At 41.0% G+C, this 25,058-nt stretch overlaps 2 protein-coding genes across 3 annotated transcripts; one reads left to right on the top strand and one right to left on the bottom strand.

Moving 5' to 3' along the window:
* Positions 1 to 411: 411 nt before the first annotated feature.
* LOC135496784 (ventricular zone-expressed PH domain-containing protein homolog 1-like) lies at positions 412 to 20,672 on the bottom strand. 2 transcript variants are annotated; one of them, XM_064786297.1, is made up of 14 exons: positions 20,363 to 20,672; positions 19,633 to 19,848; positions 12,206 to 12,350; positions 11,834 to 12,011; positions 9,948 to 10,111; positions 9,267 to 9,473; positions 8,910 to 9,124; positions 8,491 to 8,688; positions 7,827 to 8,020; positions 7,307 to 7,446; positions 7,051 to 7,185; positions 6,039 to 6,188; positions 5,605 to 5,709; positions 412 to 5,015 (listed from the first exon to the last, which is right to left on the bottom strand). In XM_064786297.1, the coding sequence occupies exons 2-14, from the start codon at positions 19,839 to 19,841 to the stop codon at positions 4,755 to 4,757; spliced, it is 2,301 nt and encodes a 766-aa protein (XP_064642367.1). In that variant the 5' UTR covers positions 19,842 to 19,848; positions 20,363 to 20,672; the 3' UTR covers positions 412 to 4,754. The 2 variants fall into 2 exon arrangements, with proteins under 2 accessions (XP_064642367.1, XP_064642368.1); XM_064786298.1 differs by having other exon boundaries at positions 20,454 to 20,672.
* Positions 20,673 to 20,784: 112 nt separating this feature from the next.
* On the top strand, positions 20,785 to 24,965 carry LOC135496815 (oocyte zinc finger protein XlCOF6-like). The gene is made up of 2 exons (XM_064786341.1): positions 20,785 to 20,959; positions 21,334 to 24,965. Exon 2 carries the CDS (start codon positions 21,385 to 21,387, stop codon positions 23,698 to 23,700), a length of 2,316 nt encoding a protein of 771 aa, XP_064642411.1. The 5' UTR covers positions 20,785 to 20,959; positions 21,334 to 21,384; the 3' UTR covers positions 23,701 to 24,965.
* The last annotated feature ends 93 nt before the right edge of the window (positions 24,966 to 25,058 follow it).

Genomic DNA, 25,058 nt, shown 5'->3' with positions numbered 1-25,058 from the left:
ATCCAGGTACTACCCGATCAGCAATGCTTGCCAAAGTGAGGGTACAGCCTAATAGATGTGTCTTGCCTCTGATCGTCTGTGATGTGTCTCTACCACTCTTACTAAATATCTCTACTTCGGTAGGGATCCCATTGAGAACCACGACGATGGATGACGGACACTGCACCATATAAGGTAGCTCACCTCTCTGGAGGCGAGCTTGTGACAGGGTTGTACCTGATACAATTGTATGTACCCTAAATTGGGTAGGGAGGCAGGGAGGAGAGCACCTTAAAACAGGTTGAAAGGTGGCAGCCGATATCACCAGTGGTAGGATCAGGGATCGGTGATATAGTGGTTGAGAGCACTGGACTTAACCAGGGCTTGTAGGTTCAACTCTGGGATGAATAGGAAACAACTTAAGACTTTAACTTGAAGTATTTTTCCACATTTATTGCCAGAAACCGCCAGCCATAATACACAGAAACAGCCGGCAATCAACAAACAGCTAGCATCTTCTGAAAACAGTGAAAATCTCTAGCTAATAACATCGAAAACAATTCAGTTTGTTAACAAGTTCATTCCACCTGAACTAGTCAGAATCACCTGTGCAGTTTATCAACAGTTCTACTCTGGTCAAGTGGTGTGAAGCGAACATTGACCTTTTAGAGATTTTAAAGCTATTTCTTTCACCAACATGACGGGATCAAGTGGACAAGTTTTTCTCTTTCCATGGCTGGGTGATATGTAAGTAGGCAAATGATACCCCTGACTTTGGAGAATAACTCCTCCTAGAGCACAGCAAATTCTTTTTAAAGCATAGCAGTATTACTGAGTTTTCAGGTCCAAATCCGGCACACATTATCTCCAGTGGATACATTGTACATGAACTTCACACAAAGTTTCAAGCCTGGTGCTGAAACATTCTTTGTGGTATGCAATTTCAACAAAAATGGTCGTTTTGCATTTTTTTTGGGTCACCCTGTATTTTTTTCGATTTTGTTCAATCTTTTTAGTGCAGATCTGTTTCAAAGTGCTTTACAATAACAGTCACTATTATAGATCTTCACAGAAGCTTGACCTGTAAAGAACGAAGTGCTTTAATACCAGACATGTTCGGAACCAACCACTCTCGGATCAAACGATAAGCCCGAAATGATATGGAAGTTACAACCTCACAATAATTTACTCGTACATCAGACAATATTTTTTATACATAAAAAACAATCAAATTAAAACATATAGAATAAATGTTTATCCTTTCTCGAAAGAGTTAAAAATATTTAACTTTACTTTCATGACAAAGGCATTATCTCAGAAGAAAGTGTCTTGGTTCTTCTGTTGACCACTAGGGGGGCGGTCAACAATGCCATACGTGAGATAGTTCGACGCCCCCTTCATCTCTCTTCATGTTCGACATTTTCCAAAGCCAGATGGACTCCTTTACCAAGCTCAGGCACAGATCCAAAGGGGGAGGGGGGCGCACCAGACCCATGCCCCCCTTGTTCATGAAAGATCTTTGGAATAGACCATGCAATTTTGGAACACAACAGGATTTGATGAGAAATGCAGTGCACGCTCCCTCTTTTTCAGGCTCCTGGCTGTGTTGACCACCACCCCTAGTGGTGAATAGAAGAACTAAAGACACGATATTCTGCAGAAATGACTTGATTTGTCACGAAACGTCAAGGTAATTTTCCTAAATTTTCCTAAATGTTAAAACATATAATACAACTACAGATATGGCAAGTTTGAGAAGCAGCAGCATGACGATGAAAGCCTTTGAAGGTAGAAATCAAAACTCAAATATAGGGCCATTGGGAGATAGATACAATTCATACATATGGAGGAAAGGAAGAAAATAGGAAAAAGATTTAAAAGGTAATTTTGTACAGGCTCAAGCTATGTCAATTGGCATAGCCTGAGCATGTTCACTTCATAGACTTCTGTCTTTGACCCCAAATGCTTACCCGCCAAATCGGCCACCGACCAATTCAACCGGCCCTGGTCAAAATGGCCCACTTTTATTTTTCCTACTTCACTCCTGAAAGTCTATGCATTTTCTGTTATATTTAGTCATCCCTGACCCTGTTGGTTAAAATGCCAGAGAAGGTCACAAATGAATAGTACAGTAAAATGCTTTCACTGCAACCTCAATAAATCTTTTCATTTATGCGCCCTTCTATACAAAACTGAACGTGGCTCATTTATTCATTTATCTTATCACCAAACATAGATTAATCTACACTTGTTTTAACCAATGGACAAAGAGGAATGCCTTAAATCAATTTGAGGGTTTCGAAGTGATTTTTTTACAATGCATAACAATCAAAGGTCAACAATAAGAAAAAATACACTAAATAATATTCACAATTGGAGAAATGGCAATGGAATTCAGATATGCATACAGCAAGATTAAGTACAGAGATCATCTCAAAATGTAGCAGAAACTCTTACATACTAAGCATGAGAAACAATCTTACAGCTGATAGGACCCCAGCAAACCATTAGCTAAAGTGTTCTTCTAGATGTCTAGAAAATGTTCACATCACTCACACTTCAAACATTTTCTAAAAATTTTAACCCACCTCATATACGCATCTTTTCATCCTGTCTCACCAGTGTAATCCATTAAAAAATTCATTCCAGCCATGAAACGGCAAAAAAACACTGGAGATAACAGCTTAGGAAACCCAACAATGTACCACACAAAATTCGTAGATACGTTTTGCGCCATCTCAAATGACGTCATTCATGACGTTTCACAGCCTCCCGTTACTTTACTGCAGGCACCCCCGGTCTACTTTACACACCCTGTATCCTGCAAAAGTCATCATTTTTGGGATTGGTCGTGGTCAGAGTGACGTAACGGCAGGACAGGATGTATTAAAAGATTCATTATGAGGTAGATATGACATCCTCGTATAAACTTTATGAGACCGATATGAACAATTTCCCAACAGCTAGAAGCAGTTATTTCCCTGTTTCAAGAAAAGAGTTCCCGGAAATCTGATCAACCTGAAGAAGATATGAAACAAATCAAGTCCTTCCTCACTCCTGATATGTATCAAGACTAGAATTTCAAATAATCTAATTTCTACACATTATTATGGCATCAAATTCTATCAAAGTCTACGAATGTTAAAGCACAGCACCGGGAAGCCCACTTCATGTTTTCACGCACCGATCGGCAACAAAATATACAAACAAACCCACTTGAGCCAACACAATCCCCGTTTTGGGCGTTTAGCAGAACTTTTAACTCTTTGAGACTGTTGAACGGCATAGGTCGTTTGGAAAAATAAGGCACCAGTAACGTTAAACGACCTATGCCGTTTGCATACATTACTTTCTACACACGGTTTAGCTGTGCTCGGCACTGTCTGGAATTGATCTGAGAGACATTTACCGTCATTCTAGATTACTAACAGCTGTGTTCCAATATTTTTTCTTACTATGGTCGGGTGATGGTTGAGTGTACATTTATATATGGTGGTGATAGCTAGCAGACAATTTTCAGTCAAAATGTCAGGTCAATTCCGATTTACAGCCCATGGATGCATTAGACAATGTTTTATTATGCAGTTTGTTGGTGGGGAGTTCTAGGAACATTTTCTGTGTTGTTTTTTATGACTTTTTGTGGCTTTCTAGAAGAATCATAGTGGAATGTCTAGTTCTGCCAATTATTTCGGAATTCGGTGAGGGGTGAAAACTATATTTCTTCAAAAAAATACTGTAAATCAGGTGTTTTACCTAAATTGGAATGCTATGAAGCAAAGAACAGTATTCAGAAAGACCTTTCAGGGGATATATAATGCAAGTAGCTTTGATGATTGGTTTTATTTTTTTAATTTTTGTTGAACATAGTGTTTTTCAAGAAAAATCGCACGTTCCTGGTACTGCGACAGAAAAAAATGACGCGATCTCAAAGAGTTAAGAAATAGACAGAAAGGAAATAATGATAGGTAGCAAGAATAAATACAGACTAGTCTTATGATAAATTTTTGTAAGAATTGATGCATGCAAATACTAATCTTTATTAATGCTTGCGGAACACTGTGTTTAGTACAGAAAAACCTCTCTATTAAGAACAGCCTATGGTTCGATCTAACAGATGCTGTCCTTAATAGAGAGGCATCCTGATTACAGAGGTCTCCAATGAAGAGTTTAAAAAAACTTTTTTACAAATCCGTGACCTGGAAATTGTGTTGGGTCCCAAAATCAGATTTAAGAAAAAACGAACTTTGAAGAAATCAGCCTTTTAGTTTTTCAACAGCAGCCCAAAACAACAGTGACATTTACTTCTGAAAAAGCCTGTAGCCGTCTCCGAGGCTCGACATCAATCAACTATCATTCACATTAAAACAACAAATCCTTTGGCAAACTCCAATAAATCACATTCATTTTTAAATATCCATAATTTTTTTAATCTCTGCAAAACTGACGACCACAAAAAGTCGCAATCATTCCACCCACACCTCTGTGGCCATGTGGGATGTTTCAAGACATCCATACCTAAGTTTCAGTATCATTTTCAGAGCAATTCAATGTAAATTAATCAACACCTTTCAGCTAAATCCTTTATTCAAATCCCACCCCATCAGGTTTAAAGGGGACATTATTGCACAATACCCCAAAACCCAATTGTCCCTTCAAACAATTTCAATGCCCCTTCCCCAAATATTTACATCTCTTAACGCACGTAACATTCGGCCTCAAACAAACAACTGAAATTGCAACTATCATCATAGCACAAACAGCTATAGGTGGCAGCACTATAACTTCGTCTGTGGATCAGATGGCGTCTGCGACACCGTTTCTGCCAAGTCTATAATGCCGTCGTCCTGTTTCTGCGAGTGCGCAACGGCAATATGCAAACACTGGACCCACTGCTCCGCATTTTTCCCATCCTTCGCCTTCAGAACGAATTTCGTCTGATCGTTCGTGAAAATCTCAAATGCCTTAGGTATCTGACGCGCCCCTTTCTTCACGGCTTTGACGCTCTGAATTTTATTAACAGGTAGTGTCGCCTTTTTCTGAAAATTTATAGAAATGACTTTCAGGCTTTCATCGCTTGTATGTTAGAACATTGTAAGAGGGTGAGCTAGAAATCCTGAGGGGCCTGAAAGAGACCGAAAGGTAGAAAACGTCACAAGTTTGCCTCCTGTACATTGTGCAGTGCACTTATGTACAGGGACAAACTTGTGAAGTGATAAAATATCGATGCATGAAGGGACACTGAAGCCCACAGGTTTCATATTTGATGGTGGCGCCACCTGGCACTCTCCTCCAATTACGACTGATGATACGATACCACACTCCAAATACACAACTGACCTGATCACCTCTACTGTAAATACACTACTGACCTGATCACCTCTACTGTAAATACACTACTGACCTGATCACCTCTACTGTAAATACACTACTGACCTGATCACCTCTACTGTAAATACACTACTGACCTGATCACCTCTACTGTCAATACACTACTGACCTGATCACCTCTACTGTAAATACACTACCGACCTGATCACCTCTACTGTAAATACACTACCGACCTGATCACCCCTACTGTAAATACACTACCGACCTGATCACCTCTACTGTAAATTCACTACTGACCTGATCACCTCTGCTGTAAGTGATGTTAGCTCCTGACAGTGTGAAGTAACGCGTTTTCCATCGTTTGAAGAACTTCCAACGTCCTTTTTTCTCTTTGAGCTGACCCTAAAAAGAAATGACAGTATTTATTACCGTCATACAAGTACATTCCAGAACTGAAAAGTACATGTTTTCATGCTACAACATTAGGGACATCTAAGGCATGAGATATGATCATTGTTGGTTTATCATACAAAATTGGCTTCAAGCAGGACCATGACTTCTTCAAACAGCGTAATTCAAAAATCATTAAACTGCAAGAAATGATTCACTAGAATGGGGTGTAACTATAGGCCTGCCTTTAATTATCTCATAATTTTGAGGGCTGAATGTCAAGTCATAATGGGCTGCAAGAGCATCTGCAGCAATACACATTATAGCAAACAAATATTTACCTCAATGACAGGATGTCCGTCTTGTAAGAGCCCCGAGACCTTGTCGGGATTATTGCACAGGAAGCAGACCCATTGTTTCTGGGACACGCTGTATTCGAAGACATCGAAGAAGCGTATCGACTGTAATTCGTGAACCACAGCTTCCTGGTCCTGGAAATTACAATAACAGGAAAAGAGATTTTAAACTTTTAATCTGCATCTGGGAGACTTGGGAGCTTGTTGGAGAATCTCCCCCTCCCAACATCCTCTGAACAGAGTGCATATTTGTCTTGTCCAATTTCATATCTTTTGGTATATGCATCCGTGCAGACTCCTCCTAAGACGCCTGACAGCACTGCACTCGGTTCCAAGGGGTTAAAATCTTTCACCGAGTTTCCAGCAACATGATAATACTACCAGTAAAGTGTAAATGTAATAACTTTCAGCTGTAATATTTTAAGACAAATTTGCCAAGAGACCAATACCAATATATTGTGACTGCAGAGAACGGGAACAGATGGGAGTTTCATGTTCGTACATAATTGATGAGAGTGCCGTCGGCATGCGTTGTCACAATCAACACAATCAGTGCCTCACCAGGTTTTCCTCCAAGAAGTCATCTTAACCCTTTCAGGACTGGTGCGGAAAGAAACTGTGAATTGCCAAAAGGGTTCTTACTAATGCCTATAGGTATCAAACACACCAAATTTGGCTTTGATTCGTCGCTATCTTCTGCAGATACCACGTCCACAGAGTGACGGATTGACAGTATTTTCATGTCCCCCTTTTGCTCCACGGAGTGACGCGGTAAAAATATGTGGCCATGCGCCCCTCAAATGAAGTAGACTTTATTCTGTTTCTTTCAACTCATTTCCTTTTCAGGTAAGCACATATTTTTAAAGGCAAATGATACTTTACCAATCGTGACTTAAGAATATTATGCAAGAAAATGTTCATGGTAATCAGATGATGATGATGATGATGATGGTGGTGGTGATGATGATGGCAACGAGAATGGCAAATGTCCACCAACCTTTTGAGAAGGAAAGGAAGAGGTAACGAGTCGTGTGAACACGCCCGACGTGGCTTCCGTCTTTAACCGCTCCCACACATGCTTGATCATCGCTATGGCAGGGTCGTCTTGACTCAGAGCGTGTGCTGACTGAGCCTTGAAAAAATAACACAGGATTGTAGAGAAAATAAGCAAATAAAAACTAGTAAATATGTAGCGGTGATGAAATTGGAAAACGGTTACAAATCGGATGATGATGATGATAAAATGCACTCACCTGCTCTGACAAGAACATGAGATGAGCCCAGGTCTTGGGTAACTTTGTTCGATGCAGGAAATAGTTTCCGCTGTAGAGGCAGTGGGGGCTGCAGCCATTGCACGAATACGATAACACCATCCGCCGTTTGGACTTGCTCTCTGAAAAAAAAGGCCGATAAGATGGAGCTTGATATCAAATGCCGGAATTGAATCTAGTTCAGCTTAGGATTCCGTTCTGATTTTGTGCGTGCACTACAATGTTACTCCGTGGTTATTTTTTACCTCAAAATTTGATGCAAATGATTTCATATTGTGTATGTTACCAGGTGGGTGCATGTCATTCTCGTAAAGATCAGTACGTTGGAGCACCTGCCTTCAATACACAAGATCAAATTTTAAAGATTCCCATCCAACTGGGGAACTGATTCTCTGGGTTGAAACGAGAAGCTTTGAAACCGGAGCGGAATGCACCGTTCCCCCGAGGCAAAGAAGAAGCTAGAAAGAACAGATAGTGAACACGTTACTAGAAAATGGCCAACCTTCAACCGTGCACTTCGTCGGAATAGGCACAGTCCTGGAAACATCGGTGATGTAGGCCTTTATCTTGCCCAAGTGTTTATCACAGAAATGCTGACCAGTGTCTCGTTTTGGTTCTGTATAGTTATTATTCTGCACAGTATTGGCGCCACTGCCAGTCGATACGGGAGTCGATGGCTCTGCTGAGGTACCAACACTGGAAAAAAGATTTGCGATAGTTGAGCAAATTCAGTCAACAAACATGAATGCTTATTCTGGAACAACAAACAGTAAACTGGAAAAATTTGCACCTTATGCCATTCACAAAACTTTCTGAAAAAATATTTTAATTTCTATTTTGGTGGATTACATAGCATAGCGCAAACCAGAATCTCTGTTAAATTTTATATAAAACCTGGTTGATCTTTTGATTCTGTATCTCTTTGAAAAAGTGTCAAATACACGAAACGTCGAGAATACGTAGATCGTTGCTTGTGTTTTATTCACTATAATCTATTTTGGTGGATTACGAAATTTCCTTCAATATTTTCAACCAAAACAAAATTGCGTGTAGTGTTCATTTTTTTAATTTTGTAATTTAGGCACCTCCCCTTTAAGGACAACTATTTACAGTCCAAAGGGTGTCCTTTACAGAGAGGTTCTACTGAACTATTAAAGTGATCTTACTCTTTTGTTGGCGACTCTGTCCCAGATGTCTCTGGTGTTGCCAGCGGGACACTATCTTGTTTCGTATCGTTGCTGAGATTCACGGTGGACCCCTTGGAGTCCTGGGACTTTTCTGTCGACTTATGCAATTCTGATATTTTGAGTTCACCCTCCGTCTGACTGGCAGTTGAGATCATTTCCTTTTCATCTGTTTGACCGCTGAAATGAAAAAAGCACAAGTAGGTATTTAAAATAAAGGTCAGTTCTTACGTAGTGCTTTTATAATGTACAACATTCTCAATGTCCTTTTCTTTGGTTCCCTTGCCTAATTGCCATACTTTTGATCTGCAAAACAAGTATTTTTTCCAATTTTATCAAAAACATGGCCTTCTCCTTGTTTTTTTTCATTTTATTTTGTTTAATTTCAGCTCTGCGGTTACCTATTGACAGCTTCCATTTGTTTCAACTCGAGTATAATCAGGGCCGCGCTACTAGACACCTCCTCGTGTTGACAGATTGTGTCAATATGTGGCGCTAGTAGACCAGGGTGCGCTGTCGAGATCAGTTGAATCTGTTCCAAGATGGGCTGAATGCTGCAAACGTCGTCATTTCCAAGTTTTGAAACCATATACTCTAGCACTTCTTTTGCTAAATCCTGAAATAGATACCAAACAAAGACTCTGTATTACAGCAAACACAATGGGAAGGAATTGTTGTCAGTGAGAATGTGTTATCAGTTTGTTCCATATCATTTCCTAAAGGGGTAGCCAGAGAGCCTAAAGGGCATGTTAACCCACCTTGTCACACTCGCCAAGTGTTCCAAGTATTTTGACAATAGGTGGCAGTGTTGATGGATAGCTGTCACCGATTTCTTTCAGTTTCGTCGTGTGGAGAATGAAGCTGTTGACGTCCTTTTCGGCGAGTATCGTGAGGATCTGAACAAGCTGTGTTGCCGACGTCGTCGACGTGTTCTCAAGGAGGCTGGGGATGTGAGGCTCAATTAGCTGAAATAATAAAGACACAGACTAATTTTTGGATTTCATAGAGATTTTATTAGCTGAAAAAATATGGAAGACAGGGTGGCCATGTTGGATTTTGGGTCGGGCAAAAAATCACCTGGTCACAGGGAACCTCCCCTACACTAGGTCATCACATCACAGAAGTTTCAGGTCTGTCACTCAGTCGGTTCTCAAGTTATGCGGCGGAATGCGAAAAACCAAGATGGCATCCAGGTGGCCATCTTTGATTTGGGCTCCGCCTAAAATCAATAGGGAATCTTTGACACTTGGCCTTCATGCCACAAAAATTACAAAGTACACCAGACGAGCAGTTCTTGAGTCATTGGGCGTCATAGAGTACCGGCCCAACAAAGTTGAGCGGGGCATAATTAATTTCATCATGTACCACTTCATGAAGTGTCATCACCACTGGAGGCACTAAAAAAATAACCGCCAAACAAAGCAAACATTCTTATTTACCTCGGGATTAGACTTCGCTATGGTTACAAACAACTGGAGGAGATTGGCCAACTCAGCAGACTCACATGACGGCATCACGTTCATTAGTTCAGGAATTTTCTTCTTTATCAGATCTTTATTCTCTTCATAGATCTGTGGCAAGACTCGCACCAAACCCGGGTTACCTGTAGAAAGAAACAGACACTGATATATATTCTTGTTACCTGTGGATCAGGCAGAAGCACTGAAATATATTCTCGTCACTTCCAGAGGAGAAACAAATGACGAATTATGGAGTCTTTTCCGCAACAAAAAAGAGACCCGATGAGATCCGATTGAATCTGAATGTGGTCTAATGTGGTCGATTTCTTTGTGTTTATAGAAACCAATCAGTACACATGCAGACTAGTCCGGGTTCAAAGTGGACCATGTATCAAACTGGTTCTGTAGAGAGGGTGTCCTTAATAGAGAGGTGTCCAAAAAGGGAGGTTCAACTGTACTTTATGCAGCTCACAACCAATTAAGCTACCGGTAATTATGAAAACGCTGTAATAAACCTGATATCCTTTGTCATCACAGATCCAAATCCCAAACGGTTTTATCTAATTGGAAACCACCTGATGTGGCATACATGTACAATATAAACATGACACTGAGATGCTGACATTTACAAGTGTTATAAAAGGTCAAATGATGAAAAGAGGATTTCAAAGTCTTCGGTAGAGATAGACTAAGACTAAAGTACATGTACACGTACATGTAGAACATTGTACCAAGAATGTTGTGGGGGGGACGATCATTCTGATAATATTGTGAACTGCAAAGTTTTCCTGCCTTTTAATTTTTACAATTTACCAACATTTTGAAAACAAATGAAATGTTCACAATTTTGATTTTAGGTATTACGAAATTTCTTTCTTTTATCACAATTTTAGTTTTGCTGATTGAGATCATTTAAAAATTCGTAAAAAATTGGTTGACCATGGATATACCTTTACCAACTGTGAATAATATCATAACTGAGGTAAACTAGGCTTGATCACAATTTGTCATTGATTGAAGTCAGCCAAATGAACTTTGAAATGGTGAAGAATATGCTAAAGACCCTGTCATGTGTAACAGAGCAGACAGCGACACAGCATCTTCAGCTTACACAATCAATCGGTAACATTTGTGTGGGTGGTCGGCCTCCCAAAGGCAATGTCTGGATAACACTTAATCTGGCTAAACATGCCAATATTACCTCTAACCATGTCTACCAATGAGCACAATAGGAACGGATCAATCCGATAACGAGATGATTTACGACCCTTGGGCGTATTACGAGAGCAAATGCCAATTTGACATTTTTTGCTTCGCCTCACTGACTTGTGCGGGGAATTATTGATGGAAACTAAACAACTCCGAAATCATAAAAAGAACGAAGCAACCCAATACCGATGCCATTTTGTTTTCTCTAGAGTATATTGACTGGAGCTGCTCCAGTCAATATACTCTAGAGAAGCGCATATGAATTTACTCAAGGTACTAAGGTGGTACAACAAATTTGACATTTTTGCTTCTCCTCACTGACTTGTGCGGGGAATTATCGATGGAAACTGAACAACTCCCAAATCATAAAAAGAACGAAGCAACCCAATACAGATGCCATTTTGTTTTCTCTAGAGTATATCGACTGGAGTATATGAATTTACTCAAGGTACTAAGGTGGTACGCCTAAAGCCCCCCCCCTCCCCGCCCCCCTGGTACAATTATAGCCTCTATGTGTGGTGGAATTTTGAACACAGGGGAGCAAAAATCAACAGATCATCAAACAGACCAAATGGCTTGGGTCCATTGGACTGACCTGGTGCACCCGCATTAAACTATTCAAAGTGATGAAAATAACATTTGAAAATGAAACTTACCCAGAATAATACTGTCTAGAATACGCGGGATCTGTTCGGCAAGGAGTGACGCGTTGTCAATGACGACCAGCGACAGATAGCTGGTCAAACTGCGGCATATCTCCTTGTTGTCTTTTGGTAGGAACTTCACAGCGACTGGTAGTGCCACCTTCATGATCTCCGCCCGCGCATGATAATTCTGTAAGATAAAATAACTCCTTCAGTTCGTCTGGCATGATTAAACTTCCCAGGTGCTTCCACACCCTCAGAGCATAGGCCATTCGGTCACTGAAGTGCACAAGCTGTTACACTACAACAAGGCAACAGACTCAAAGGTAACAGGAAATTTCACTGTTACCGTGATCAAAACTTCAATAATGTTGCAAAATTTACCAAGAAAAGACATCGCAGAATATCCGAGGCGATCTTGGCATGCGGTGGGTCCTCGTCTCGCGTTGACGGAGTCAGATTCTGATCCAGACACGACTCCAGGAGATTCACCAATGCAGATACATGTTTTGATATTGACTCAGTTTCCCTGCAAGATATAAACATTAGATTGGTTAAAATGGAAAAGGATTCACATTTTGAGATCAGATAATGCTCTGAAGGAGAAAACAATTTTTTCCTGAAACATATATGAGCTCTAAAAGTGAAGAGAAATTTTCGGGATATTACTTTCTTGTGTCATTAAAATTTCACACATCAACTTCTCCAAAATGTGGCCTTTTCCGGGGAACCAGACCCAACACATTCCCCAGGCTCCTGCCTCTATAGCCTCCATTTAAATATTTGCTTCAGGCTCCTCAGATGCTGTAGTGACTTCCAGGTATCAGAGATCAATAGGACAGATTCCACAATATTTTGCTTGAGGCTATCACATCGCAAGAAACATGTTGCTGAAGTCAAATGTTCTGGCTCAGGCCGGGGAGCCCCTGTAGTGGTGATGTTGTTCCCCATTCTTTCCCGTGACATGATTGATAATCAAATGTGGCTGGGTATAAATTGATGGGAAAATAGGACACTTCTGTATCCAACGTGTCAAACATGTAGATTTGTAAACTGGAATCCCATTAAAATAATTGAATATTCATCACAGCCATCCCAGTCTTGATATTAAGCTGTCTGTCAAGTGTGGGACAAATGACTCTAATTAGCAGAGGATTCAGCTATGAGTGATCTGAAGAGGCAGCCATACCAGAGTGTAGGAGACTTATTGGTGGTTTGCAATCATCCTACATTACTTTGTATTTAAACTTACGTGAAACCAATGTGTTTTCAAACATTATATCAAATCAAAAACTTAGTTATTCCTCACTTTGAAGTAATAAGTTCTTGATAAGGGTTGACCCACACTTTGTTGGCATGGTAAAATGCAATATAGCGACGTCATCCATGATGTCAGCGTGACGAAATCCACAAATTACACCTTTTTGCCGACATCATCAGCATGGTGTACTGTGATGTCCCTAAACAAGATTTATGTTGTTTACCAGCTTCGACATCAATCTCAAACTACACTTGCGTTCTTCAAGGGACCAACATGAGTTGTACGATGTTCAGTCTGTCACCCGTACGGAAAGCCATATGGCAACATTGAACATCGCAGCAAAAATCAATCCATTGCAGTCTATTTGTCATTGATCGAAAACAAACATCTCGAACAAATGAACGCAATCAAACCAACGCAAATCATTAATCAAATCCGTTTCTGAAGTGTGCCTTCCCTGATGTTAATCCATACATCTAGGATCGATACTTTTTCTTTGCATTCTTTTCTGGGAGAGTCAGCCCGGTTCGTCTTACATGTATCAGAATCTTTCAATAAAAAGAGTCTGGTCACTAAAGAACGCGTTGTTTCAACATCAAATCCACCCCATGTTTCGAAAGATGGCATTGGGATAGAGCTCTCGGGTCACGCATTGACCAAAGCCTATTCACAGGAACTTCATCGAATTCTTTGATCAGCTCAGCTGAACATAGCCACTACAACTGCTCTGTTCAATCAAAAGCAATAAATGCCAGCTTCAAATCCAATCCAAAGATTCTGGTTATATGTATCAGTTGTCCTCCGCAATTCCACCTTGGTTCCGCAGAGTTGATCCTGCATGCTGTCAGCATTTGGCCAGATTGTTTATCTACAGGCTTCATGCAGTGGGCAGTCCTATGGTATTGCTTGGTTGGCGGATTATTTATATCTGCACTCCGGTATTTCTAGCCTATTCTACAGAATCCTCTCGTCTGAAGCTCAAACAGCTTCATGTTATTGTAAACCACCGAAATTTTACGAGCATTTTCTTTTCGTGGAATTTCACAAAAATCAGCTGCGCACTGAATTTTTTAATTTATTTCAAAACGTAAAGAAATTCACGAATGGTAGAAATTAATAGTTTCCATTATCCGGTACAACTATTTTGGCAAGCCATTTGGCCAAAATTCCCATAAAACTTGTTGTTTTCTTATCTTGTTGAGTTATGCAGCATGGCCACTGCAGATTATGATGAACATTTATCATATCCAGAGAAAGTCGTTTAATAACTATTTGGATTTTCTTGATTTATTACATCTCGATCTTCGTGTTGCTCGATTTCTTTTCTTCTACACTCAGAGGAGTATTTTCCAGAGAGTAATTCCACCTCCATCATGTCCACGGCAGGATGAGTGTTGTATGATCTCTGAAGAGGAGGACCACCAGGACAGAAGAGAGGAATCCCATGCCCACTTGTCAGCAAGAGTTGCTACTCTGTCTTATGCATGTAATCTTATTTCCTCTGAGCTCATCTTGGGTCAGACAACAGAGGTATGAGAGCCGTTATAGGAGATCTACTTCTGAACAGATTTTTTCAATAAATGCGAGTCGCGTGTACTTTTCGCTGGCGGGGTACAAATCTTCCCCCAGGTTGGAAGACGGGAGTATACCCCCTTTACGTTTGCTTCCACAGTTAAGTTCATTTTACTGTCTCAGTTGAACCTTTTTCTTAGGTTGAGAATACGAGACCAACACCTTGGCAACATTACGGCACGAGACCATGCCACTTGTCAGTAAGAGCGGCTACTCCTGTCTCATAATTTAATTTCCTCCGAGCTAATCTTGGATCAGACAACTCAGAGATGTAAGAGCCGTTAGGAGATCTACTTCTGACCAAATTTTTGTAATAAATTGGAGTCGTGTGTACCTTTAGCACAGGGTTTCTGCTAGCGGGGGAACTGGAGAAACAAATCTCATCCTTGGTTTGAAGAAGGGAGTACAAATTCCTTTTGTATGATTTTAAAGTTCGTTTTACTGTCTCCGTTGAAACTTGTTTGATTAGTGATAAGTAGGGTATTCTGGAATATATTTTGGTGATTTTGTGTGCAAAAGATATGTCGGTGGGAGTGTCTCTCCTCAAAGGCAGGATGACATTTTTTTATGCCACTATAGTTAAGGTGTCAATTGAGTTTACTGACCTGATGACTCTGGTCAGTGTCGATTTCATCCCGACACCCCCAACATACTGCACATTTATAGTAGACCTTACAGCGTGTCTTTGAAACTACTATCAATATCATCAAAAAGAAGCAATCCGACATCTATTTTTCTTCATACAGCCTACAGTACATCGTCAGAAGACAAGATAATCTTATTTGTCCCACCTACACAATTTTGTGACATAGCTACACGGACCTCATTCCAATAGATTGCATATGTGTCAGCATTTCATCCAATAGCATTAAAGGGCTCCTATACTGGCTATAGGCAGCAGCTAGGTAGGCAAGATTGCCAATAGGGGTCTCGCTCATTTCACATTACGTCTCGCTCATCTCAAATGACCCAGTGCCTTTACTCTGCATTTTAGTCACCCAAACATGGCTAATTTAACTCCCTGCTTCTGCCTATAATCCCCCTTTAACAAGAGAAACATGCCATAAACCTCCATGGTACATGAGAGGCCACAGAAGAGACGATAGATGAAGAAACATCCATGTTGGCCTGCCTCACATACAAAATAAATAGCACAGTCAACTGGCCTCACTGGATTAACAGTACTGAACGCTGTAGGAAATGATAAATGTTCATAGTCACTGGAATGGAAGCAACTGCATTAATTCAACAGAATGTGTCAGGATATTAGCGAAAATCTGATGACAGCGTTGCCTAACTAATTGGCTGTCAGATCCCTGAATGGGGGGCAGGGCAGCGGGTTAAATTGCAACTGATTTAGTTGGAAGCACATAGACAGCTACTTGTAGTGCTATACATAGTGCTAGTGCCAATATGGGTTGATCATGGGAATATCAGTATCAGTTGGATCCCTGGTGACTTTGTGATACCAATACCATGTACTGAAAAAAAAATCGACTTGTCTGCAATCCCAACGTCCCAATGGTTCGAACAAAAATCATGGTGGTTGCTTCATATTATCATACCGGTTATGGGCCACAGCAGATTCACTAATACCGGTTATGGGCCACAACAGATTCACCGGTACTGGTTATGGGCCACAACAGTTTCACTGGTACCAGTTATGGGCCACAACAGTTTCACTGGTACCGGTTATGGGCCACAACAGTTTCACTGGTACCGGTTATGGGCCACAACAGTTTCACCGGTACCGGTTATGGGCCACAACAGATTCACCGGTACCGGTTATGGACCACAACAGATTCACCGAACTGAAGCAAATGTATCAAGCTTCACTGCCTAATGAAAATTGAACAACATAAAGCAAAGACTTGCACTAATTAGCAAAGGAGCAATATGCCAATTAAAAACGACTAAATCTCCGAGAATGTCCCATCCGAAATGATCGAAGAGATATTTATGAAATGTGCAGCTTTTTTCCACATCGGATGTTTTCAACATGTTGCGATGTCTTGGGTACATTTTGTAATGCATGGAGCAATTAGTGAAGCAAATTTTGTATTGTAGTACATGTGCATGCATATAGGCAAGGATGCCAAGGAATGAAGGCTTGCATGGTAAAATGACATGCAAAAAGAGATTTTGACTTTCAACCCTTAAATTCTGACAACCACCATATCGCCACCCCTAGCTCTCACGACTACCACACCACTCCTCTCGACCCAAGTCCTCATTTATCAACACAAACTCTCTGAGACTATTACAGTATGTAGGTATTAAACGCCCATCACATAACCTGACCAGGTGACACATAACATCTGTTGCTCAATGTATCGGGAGAACTACACAAGAGCTAGTGTAACTCCAAGCAACTCCATTTTGAACATGAAACCGAACGAAATCTTTTAAACCAAGTGAATGCCAATTTCAATGGTGGGAGTCTGTTCTTTGTTTTCTAGAGAACAGCCTCCCATGTTAAGGGCATTCACTTCGTTTTTTAAAGAAGTTCCAACAGCTTTAGGGTTTCAAGTTCTAGTCAAAATTAAGGTACAGATGGTCAACGCTCACCCTTTGTACTTAAATCTACATCTGACAGGTGTGAAAGCATGCCCAGTTTGTTGAAGGAACATCAATAGTGATGAGAAAGTGTATGTATAATTTCGTCAATGATTTTTACAAGTTCGTGATGAGCTGACTTCACATGATTAATTAGCACTGCTTAAAACAGGATCCAGGAAATGGGTTCTTCTAGATTCTTCCTGGTAACATAGCAAATGTGTGTTATGTGGGGATTCTATAACATCCAACGCCCTGTTGTAATATGTAAGACACCTGTGATACCTCATTGACATTTACGTTTTTCGGTGAATTTTTATATCAACCTCCCTTACCAGACACCTCTCCACTAAGGACACCCTCTCTAGTAAGGACACTAATTTAAGTCTGAAATTGGTTGTTTCCATTCATTTTGACGTCTCTAATCAGGGCACGTCTCTATTTTAAGGACAGCATTTGTCAGTCTGTTGGGTGGCCTTGATGGAAAGGTTCTACTATATTATCACCCACGACCCCATCACTATACAATTTTCAGTTCACGTCATAGAAAAAGACACGCATTCACTTTCACAAATGGTCTCATATCATTCCCCAATTTTTATATTACCCTTTCATACCGCATTTGAATTGAATAGACCAGCAAGACCCCCAAGTGGCAGCCAAAGTAAATAGTATGCAAGATGAAATATTGATTGAAGCATCTCATTCACACTATCATCCGTCTTTATCACCATTTTTTCTTTGGAGACGTGCAGGTGTCAAGCTAATGGGTTCTACACTGTATTAGGAGGTGTGTTTTACATAAACCCCGATCAACATGCTACATTGTACATGTACTGTAAGGTAAAGTGGTACAATTTCAGCCCCAGTACAATTATAGCGGGTAGCACACATCAATGGACGCTGATGTTGTTCTGGGCTATAATAAGTGTACCACCTTAAAACTTACATGCCAGCTACGCCCCCAGTAATACCAGTAACATAAATCTTGTAAACTTCCACCGCAAAAATCTTTTTGACTTCACATGAACACATTGCTGTATACATTCTATGTACAACATAATGTTCAGTAACATGTTCTTGCAACCAGATTTTGTCGCCATACTAGCAAATCTACCCATCATGCATGTCATGCAGGCTGTTTGAAGTGGGTTATATGTTGAACTACATTGGCAGATTAGCATCAGGGGCGACATTCTTCCCTATCAACATACAGACATAATGAATGCAGTCATCCCATACTTTGTCATAGACATGGTCAACGCAGCCAGCTTGAATGTAGTGTTGCGGAACAAAGCAACTCTGAACACCTGCTGGCTACAAGATGTGTCAAGAAAGAAGATTAAAAAAAGCTGAAATGAAAATCTGAAAAATTCAAACAACTTCACAATACAGTCATTCACTGCAGGATCTCTTGAGAGCCTACTGGTAATAAAAGCCATACGCCATATGGTATACCTGAATGCCAATGCAATGATATTTTTTAATCTGTCAACTTGCATTATACCTGTAGGCTGTACGATTGCATACAATGCATTGAGAATCATTGTACCATACGATGATTCTCAATCAATGCATTGTATATCACACATGCATGGATGGGATGGGGAGAGGGGAATTGGGAATTGACATTCCCAATTAGATTGGGAATGTGAATTACCGTATTGGCAATGTTACTTTACCATATTGGCAATGTTACCGGAGCTTACTGGTAAGCGCTTGTACTCATTAAGACATTGGAACGACTTTAGAATTCCCGATCGGAAGTATAGGTCCAAGGCGCGAATGAATACCGAATAATGAATAAGTAAGTCAACATGCAACATGCTACGCGCAACCATCTCTTTTAAACCGATTCACAACTTATATAGTGCGGAGGAACATCCGATCGGTAATTCTAAAGTTTAGCCAAGACATTTTCTATCATACTCATTGCCGACAGTGAGTGAGAGACGGTTTTAACCTTTTCGTTGCGGGTGACGTGTACTGTACATCATGTACGTGCATGTCATGCCCACCATACGATACAAATTCACCAGCACATGGTCGCACCCTCTCTAAACACACCAAACACTCGGGGATAATTATAGTTTCACTCCAATAGTATAGATGGCGACACTTTTGAATAGTTTCGACCGTTCCGATAAAAGGAACCTCCAAACCATCAGATTATCTGTCCACCAAAAAAATTAAAAGACTCCCTGCAAGAAATTTCTGTAAGGTAACATGGTACAATTATGAATTGGCCCAGTACAATAGCCCCTACAGTGTAACATGGTACATTTAGTCCAGGACCCCCTGGAGTGTAAAAATCAGCTGGTACTCTTTAACAGGTTTGAAGTGCACACATCTAGGCACCAGGGCTATCATTGTACCACCTTACCTTACCGTATCTAATTTCAAGACAATGATAAAAAGTTACCTTATTGCTGATGTGACCCTCGTTATACAAATCTCGACGACGCTCTGGTCATTATCACTGTTCAGGAAGTCCTTCGTACTTGAGATCTCTTCAATCTTCTGGATGACTTCGGACAAGTCGTCTACGATATCCTTATCTTCCACCGTGAAGAGATCCCCTGCCCGCGACAGATCTCGTTGGTTCAAAACTTGAGCAAATTGTTCGTGCATTTTCAAGCTGAAAAAGAGCAGAATAAATTGCAATATGTATGTCAATTGTTATGAATGGTGGGCCTGGGCCTGTGTGAATATGCCAGTTGTGAATGTGGTTTCTCTGAACAGACGCTAGCACACATCCTGGAGGAATATCCTCTGATTACCAACCAGGGGGCAGGATAAAATTTTCTCAATGGCATCTAGGCGGCAGCTCTTCCGAGGGCAGCCTTGAATGCTTCGAGAGATGATACTTCTGCGGTGCTGGGGTCCAAGCTATTCCATTCCCGTCCTCTACTGGGAGGAAGCTCTGTCTGTAACTCCCTGGGCGACAGTGAGGGGGGGGTATTGTAAATGATGTTGTTTTCTTGTTGTACTTGACGTTCTCCTCTTGGGGGAATAGATGTTGATGGCACTGGCAGTCGAGTTAGGCCGAGGTCAGTGAGGAGACCGACAATCACAATGTGACAGCTAGAACTCTACAATACAATTTACAAAATAACACCTCAAAGACATCACAACATGCATTGTGAACCAACCTTTACTTAGTGAGCTAGCAAGATTTGACTAGTTGTCGGTGAGAGCCAGTGTGAGAAACCGAACGAAAGGTCAGAGATTCATCAGTCTCACCACTCAATCAATCCAGACTTCAAAAATGAAAAATCCTCTTCCTTGCCAAACCGATTTGGCAAAAGAAAGCGTTATTTAGCGTCCGAATCTGGCTATTAATCGGCCCGATATGATTCACTAGCCTGCTAACAAATACATGGCGACCAGTTTTTGGTGATCAACGCAGAAATTACGAGAAAATTGTGATAATTTTCACAAAATTAGCAAAATTCTGGAATAATGTCCCCTACGCAAATGACAACAAATTACTGAGGAGTTCCGAGTTTATCTTTTGAGACGAGGAGTGCCGATTTTGTTTCGACCTGCGCCATCTGTCGTCAATTGACGGTACTAAAGATCTGAGCTGTCTTCACTCAATCTGCCTTCAAAAACATCGATTTTCATCATGATATGTTGAACTAAACTTCCAGATAATAGGCTTGGTTGATCTGTATGATGTATACAGATATCTTGATTTATAACGAGTACTTTATCGCCAGTCAATTTCTCAAAATATTGCAAAAACGGTGAGTGTCCCAAAGTAAACACCATCCATAGACCATAAAATTCACATTCAAAATGGCTGGTCTGATCCATTCAATGGTCACTTCCAGGCACTGTTGAGTGGAGTGTTTAGAGTAATATGGATATCATGTACCCTGTGTGTATTATGTACGTGGTGGGTAATCGATGTGTGGACGAGTGAGTGATGATGTTACCACCGACGTACAAGAAAATAAACACCTTGACCTTCCGCTTCCCTTCCCTGGTCTCCTCAATTACTGTATTGCTTCGTTGCCAAAACCAATGATCAAAACTTTCTGTTTTTGGTCTTGAGAATGATAGTTTATAGAGTTCTCTCATCAACATCTCATATCTTCCATTCTTTCTATTCTTGCAGAATCATCCAAAGCTTGAAGAACCCAAAAGTGTAATATTACAAACTAACAGGATGTCGCAGGCTGAAGTTGATCTACGGGCAAGGACCGATATGACCAGAAACCAATGGTCAAATGTACCAGGTCCAGACGTTGGTCAGAACACAGCAGTTTCTGTATCCCAGGCGTCCCATGTCCAAGCTCAACATCAGAATGAAATGTCAGCAAGTGCAACGCCCTCAGTGCAAGGATTGGAGCAGGTCGCTCTGACTTCCCCGACAGGTAACCCAGGTACAAGTACAAGTTCGGATGAAGCACCACCACAGGCACAATCGGTTATTTATCAGTGTCAGCACTGCTCGTTGATGTTCGTGACTGAAGCCGAGATACGCGTGCATCTGCAAAGTCATCTAGCACCCAAAACATTGAAAGAAACCGATCAGAGGCAGTTGACAAAACATCCCCACGTCAAGAAAAATAAACAAATCGACAAAGAGAAACAAGCGCATGTCTTTCTGACAATGAACCCTCTGAAAAAATTCGAATGCAGATACTGTCTGGAAAGTTTCCAAGACCTCGAAGACTTGGAATCGCACAAACTTATTCATATGACCGACGAATTCGAATGTCTCACCTGTGGCAAATTTTTCTCGGCGAAAACCGCCTTAACTTTACACGAGCGTGTTCATACAGGAGAAAGACCATTCGCTTGTAAGAAATGTGGAAAAGCATTCGCACAACATCAGCATTTAGTTTACCATGAGATGTCGCATACTGGTGAGAAGCCGCACTCCTGTCTCGTTTGTGACAAAAGATTTGTCCACCAGGCGGCTCTCAATATGCACATGCGCACTCATACGGGTGAGAAACCATACGCGTGTGATCTTTGCGGGAAACGGTTCAAGCAGCGCCAGCATCTTTTGTATCATGGACAAACACACATGACGACGAAAAACTTTCATTGTGACGAATGCGGGAAAGATTTCTCGCACGCGTCCTCGTTGAAAACCCATCAGAAAATTCACGCCGGAGTCCGGCCTTTTGAGTGCAGCATCTGCAATAAGAAGTTTATACAAAAACAGCATATGTTGTATCACATGGGTATTCATACGGGTGAAAAACAATTCAAATGCAACTTGTGTGAGAAGAGCTTTGTTCATAATGCGGCATTGAAGGCGCACATGCGTAATAATCATTCGGACAGCTTTACCGATTTTACGTGTGACATTTGCCAACGTGAGTGCGCGAATTTGTCATCCTTGCAGTCCCATTTCCGACTTCACTCAGGAGAACGGCCATTTTCTTGTTCGCTTTGTGAGAAAAGCTTCACGCAGAAACAGCATTTGGAGTATCACATGGTGACGCATACAGGTTTGAAGAAGATCCAATGTCGGCTCTGCCAGAAACGTTTCATTCACAAGTCTGCGTTCAAAACGCATAATAATAATAAACATGACGGTGAAGGAACGTTTAGCGTGGATTGTCTAAAATGTGGATTAGCTTTTGATGACGAAATAATGTTGAAGACGCATCCATGTCGAAAGTTCGATGAGGAGGAGCATAATGCTTCTGAAACTGTGATATCGAATCTTGCGTCCTCAGGTCCTGAAGATTCTGAACCTGCAAGTTCTTTGTCGTTGAATACATCCAGCCAGTCTGGTGAAAGCCATTCTGAGGGCGCGCCACAGCCTTGCGGGATTATGGAAACTGATGCTTCGCTGTGTTCCGAATGTGGTAAATTCGAAAAGGACCATGTGGGTTCTCATGTCTGTGTTAACTTCTGCAAAATCAAAGAGATAACAAAATGCAAAAACCCTGAGCCCACAGAGAGTGAGGCCACTTCCAACAAGACTGAACAGACACCAGTCAAATCTGTAAGAATACAAGAACCAGAAAACTTGGACAGAAAGTCTGGGAAAAGTGTAAAGAAACTTGGAAAAAGTTCCACAAAAGCTATAAAAAGTCCTTGTGAATCAGCTTCCACCAAGAGAAGTCTAGGTAAATCAGGGGAGGTTCCACCACCGAAAGTGAAAAAGTCTCGAAAGTCGTCAAAACCCAAACAGGTTGTTCCCACATGTACTACGAGTGCCAATGTCTGTGCGGCTGACTCTGCAATGTCTTACAAGTGTCTTGACTGTGGGTCGACCTTTGTGGATGTAAGCGACCTAATCACACATGTCCATTCTCATGCTAAAAAGCCACAGGAGCCAGCACCACCCAAAAAATCTGCTGTCGATTCTGAAATTGATGATAAAAGTTCAGACTCTAATTCTATGGACAGGACGGGTGAATTCGAATGCCCTGAGTGTGAGGAAAAATTTTCTAGGATGTCTGTCCTACATGCACATTTGAGGAAGCATTCAGTTGAGCAGCCTCTTTTGGCAAGTTAAGTGCTGCTGCTCAAGATACATCATAGCTAGACCACATTCGAAAGTCGGCCATGATAACAAATGCCCAAAACATGATACACCTGTACACAATGGTACAGGTAGGACATGTATTGCGCATTTGTTATTGGAAGAGGATGAACACAGCATGCTGTGTATGCAACAGACAATAGTTTTATATTCACAGCATTTTATATTAATAGTCATTAGGCTCGTTATAAAGCCCCACCTCCGATTTTATGCTACCTGCTGTGAATCCTAGCAACATTTTCTCTTGAATACACAACATGCTGTGAATACAATGTACAGGCACGCGCATTGTCTAGAGTACACAGCAGACTTCGCCGGCTGGAGAAAATTGTTTTGGCCATATGGCACACGTGCCATCCAAAAACCGGGGCTCCATATGCCTTAGATTTACTTGGGGGTCATAGCCAGATGTAGAATGGGGTCAGAAAAATCACAACGGGACCATTTTTTCTCCAGCTGACATCATCGATGACGCGGTTATGTTAATTCGCCTCTGCTGTGCATGCAACCAACTTGTTCCTGGGTACACAGCAGTCTGCTGTGTACATAGCCACTCATTTGTTATTACTCACTAGCAGTATAACCTCTTTATTAAGGACACTCTTGGGACTGACAAATACTGTTCTTAACGGAGAGGTGTCCTGATTACAGTGGTCGATTTCAAATGGAAACGACCATTTTAGGACCATATGCAGTGCCCTTATAAAATGGTGTCCGCCAAGGGGGCTCCACTCACTGTACATAAAGTCCAATGATGGCCACTATTGTAGTTGATAGATATCATTCTATAAACCCATAACTTTTACTTTGTCACATACAGGGATAATTTCATTGAATTTAAATTTAATCAATTAAGATCAACATTGATGAAAAGACGATAGTGTGTTGAAAAGACAGATTGACTTAAATAAATAAGACTGGTGACCCAAGACAAAAAAATTGCCTTTTCACCTTTCGTCTTCGATTTCATAGTTGTCATACTGTCTGTGAGGGTTATGATTTATTCCACCACTGTATGCTTCTTATGTAGCCAGTTCTACCGCATCCTCAATGGTGTACATAATGTATGAAGTTTAAAGAGTTTGTGTTCTTTTTCATCTTATTAGCTTTTCACTCCTCAAGAATGGCAGTGGTCTTCTGTGAATGAAGACTATGGATATGAATGGCAAAAAAGATGCCATTCCGCATTCCAGGTTTGGGAATAACCAATACTTGGAAACTACTTCACACTCACACATGCAGGCCCAATAAAGCCCCCCCCCCCTCCATTTTAAATCTCTGTGCTGTTGGTTAATTGTTATGTTGCTGGACATGTTAGAAGGACTTCCTGC

This window comes from Lineus longissimus, chromosome 12 (genome assembly GCF_910592395.1).
Source record: "Lineus longissimus chromosome 12, tnLinLong1.2, whole genome shotgun sequence".
Classification (NCBI taxonomy): Eukaryota; Metazoa; Nemertea; class Pilidiophora; order Heteronemertea; family Lineidae; genus Lineus; species Lineus longissimus.
The sequence above is the reverse complement of the archived record's forward strand: the minus strand, read 5'-3'. Positions and strand labels throughout refer to the sequence as shown.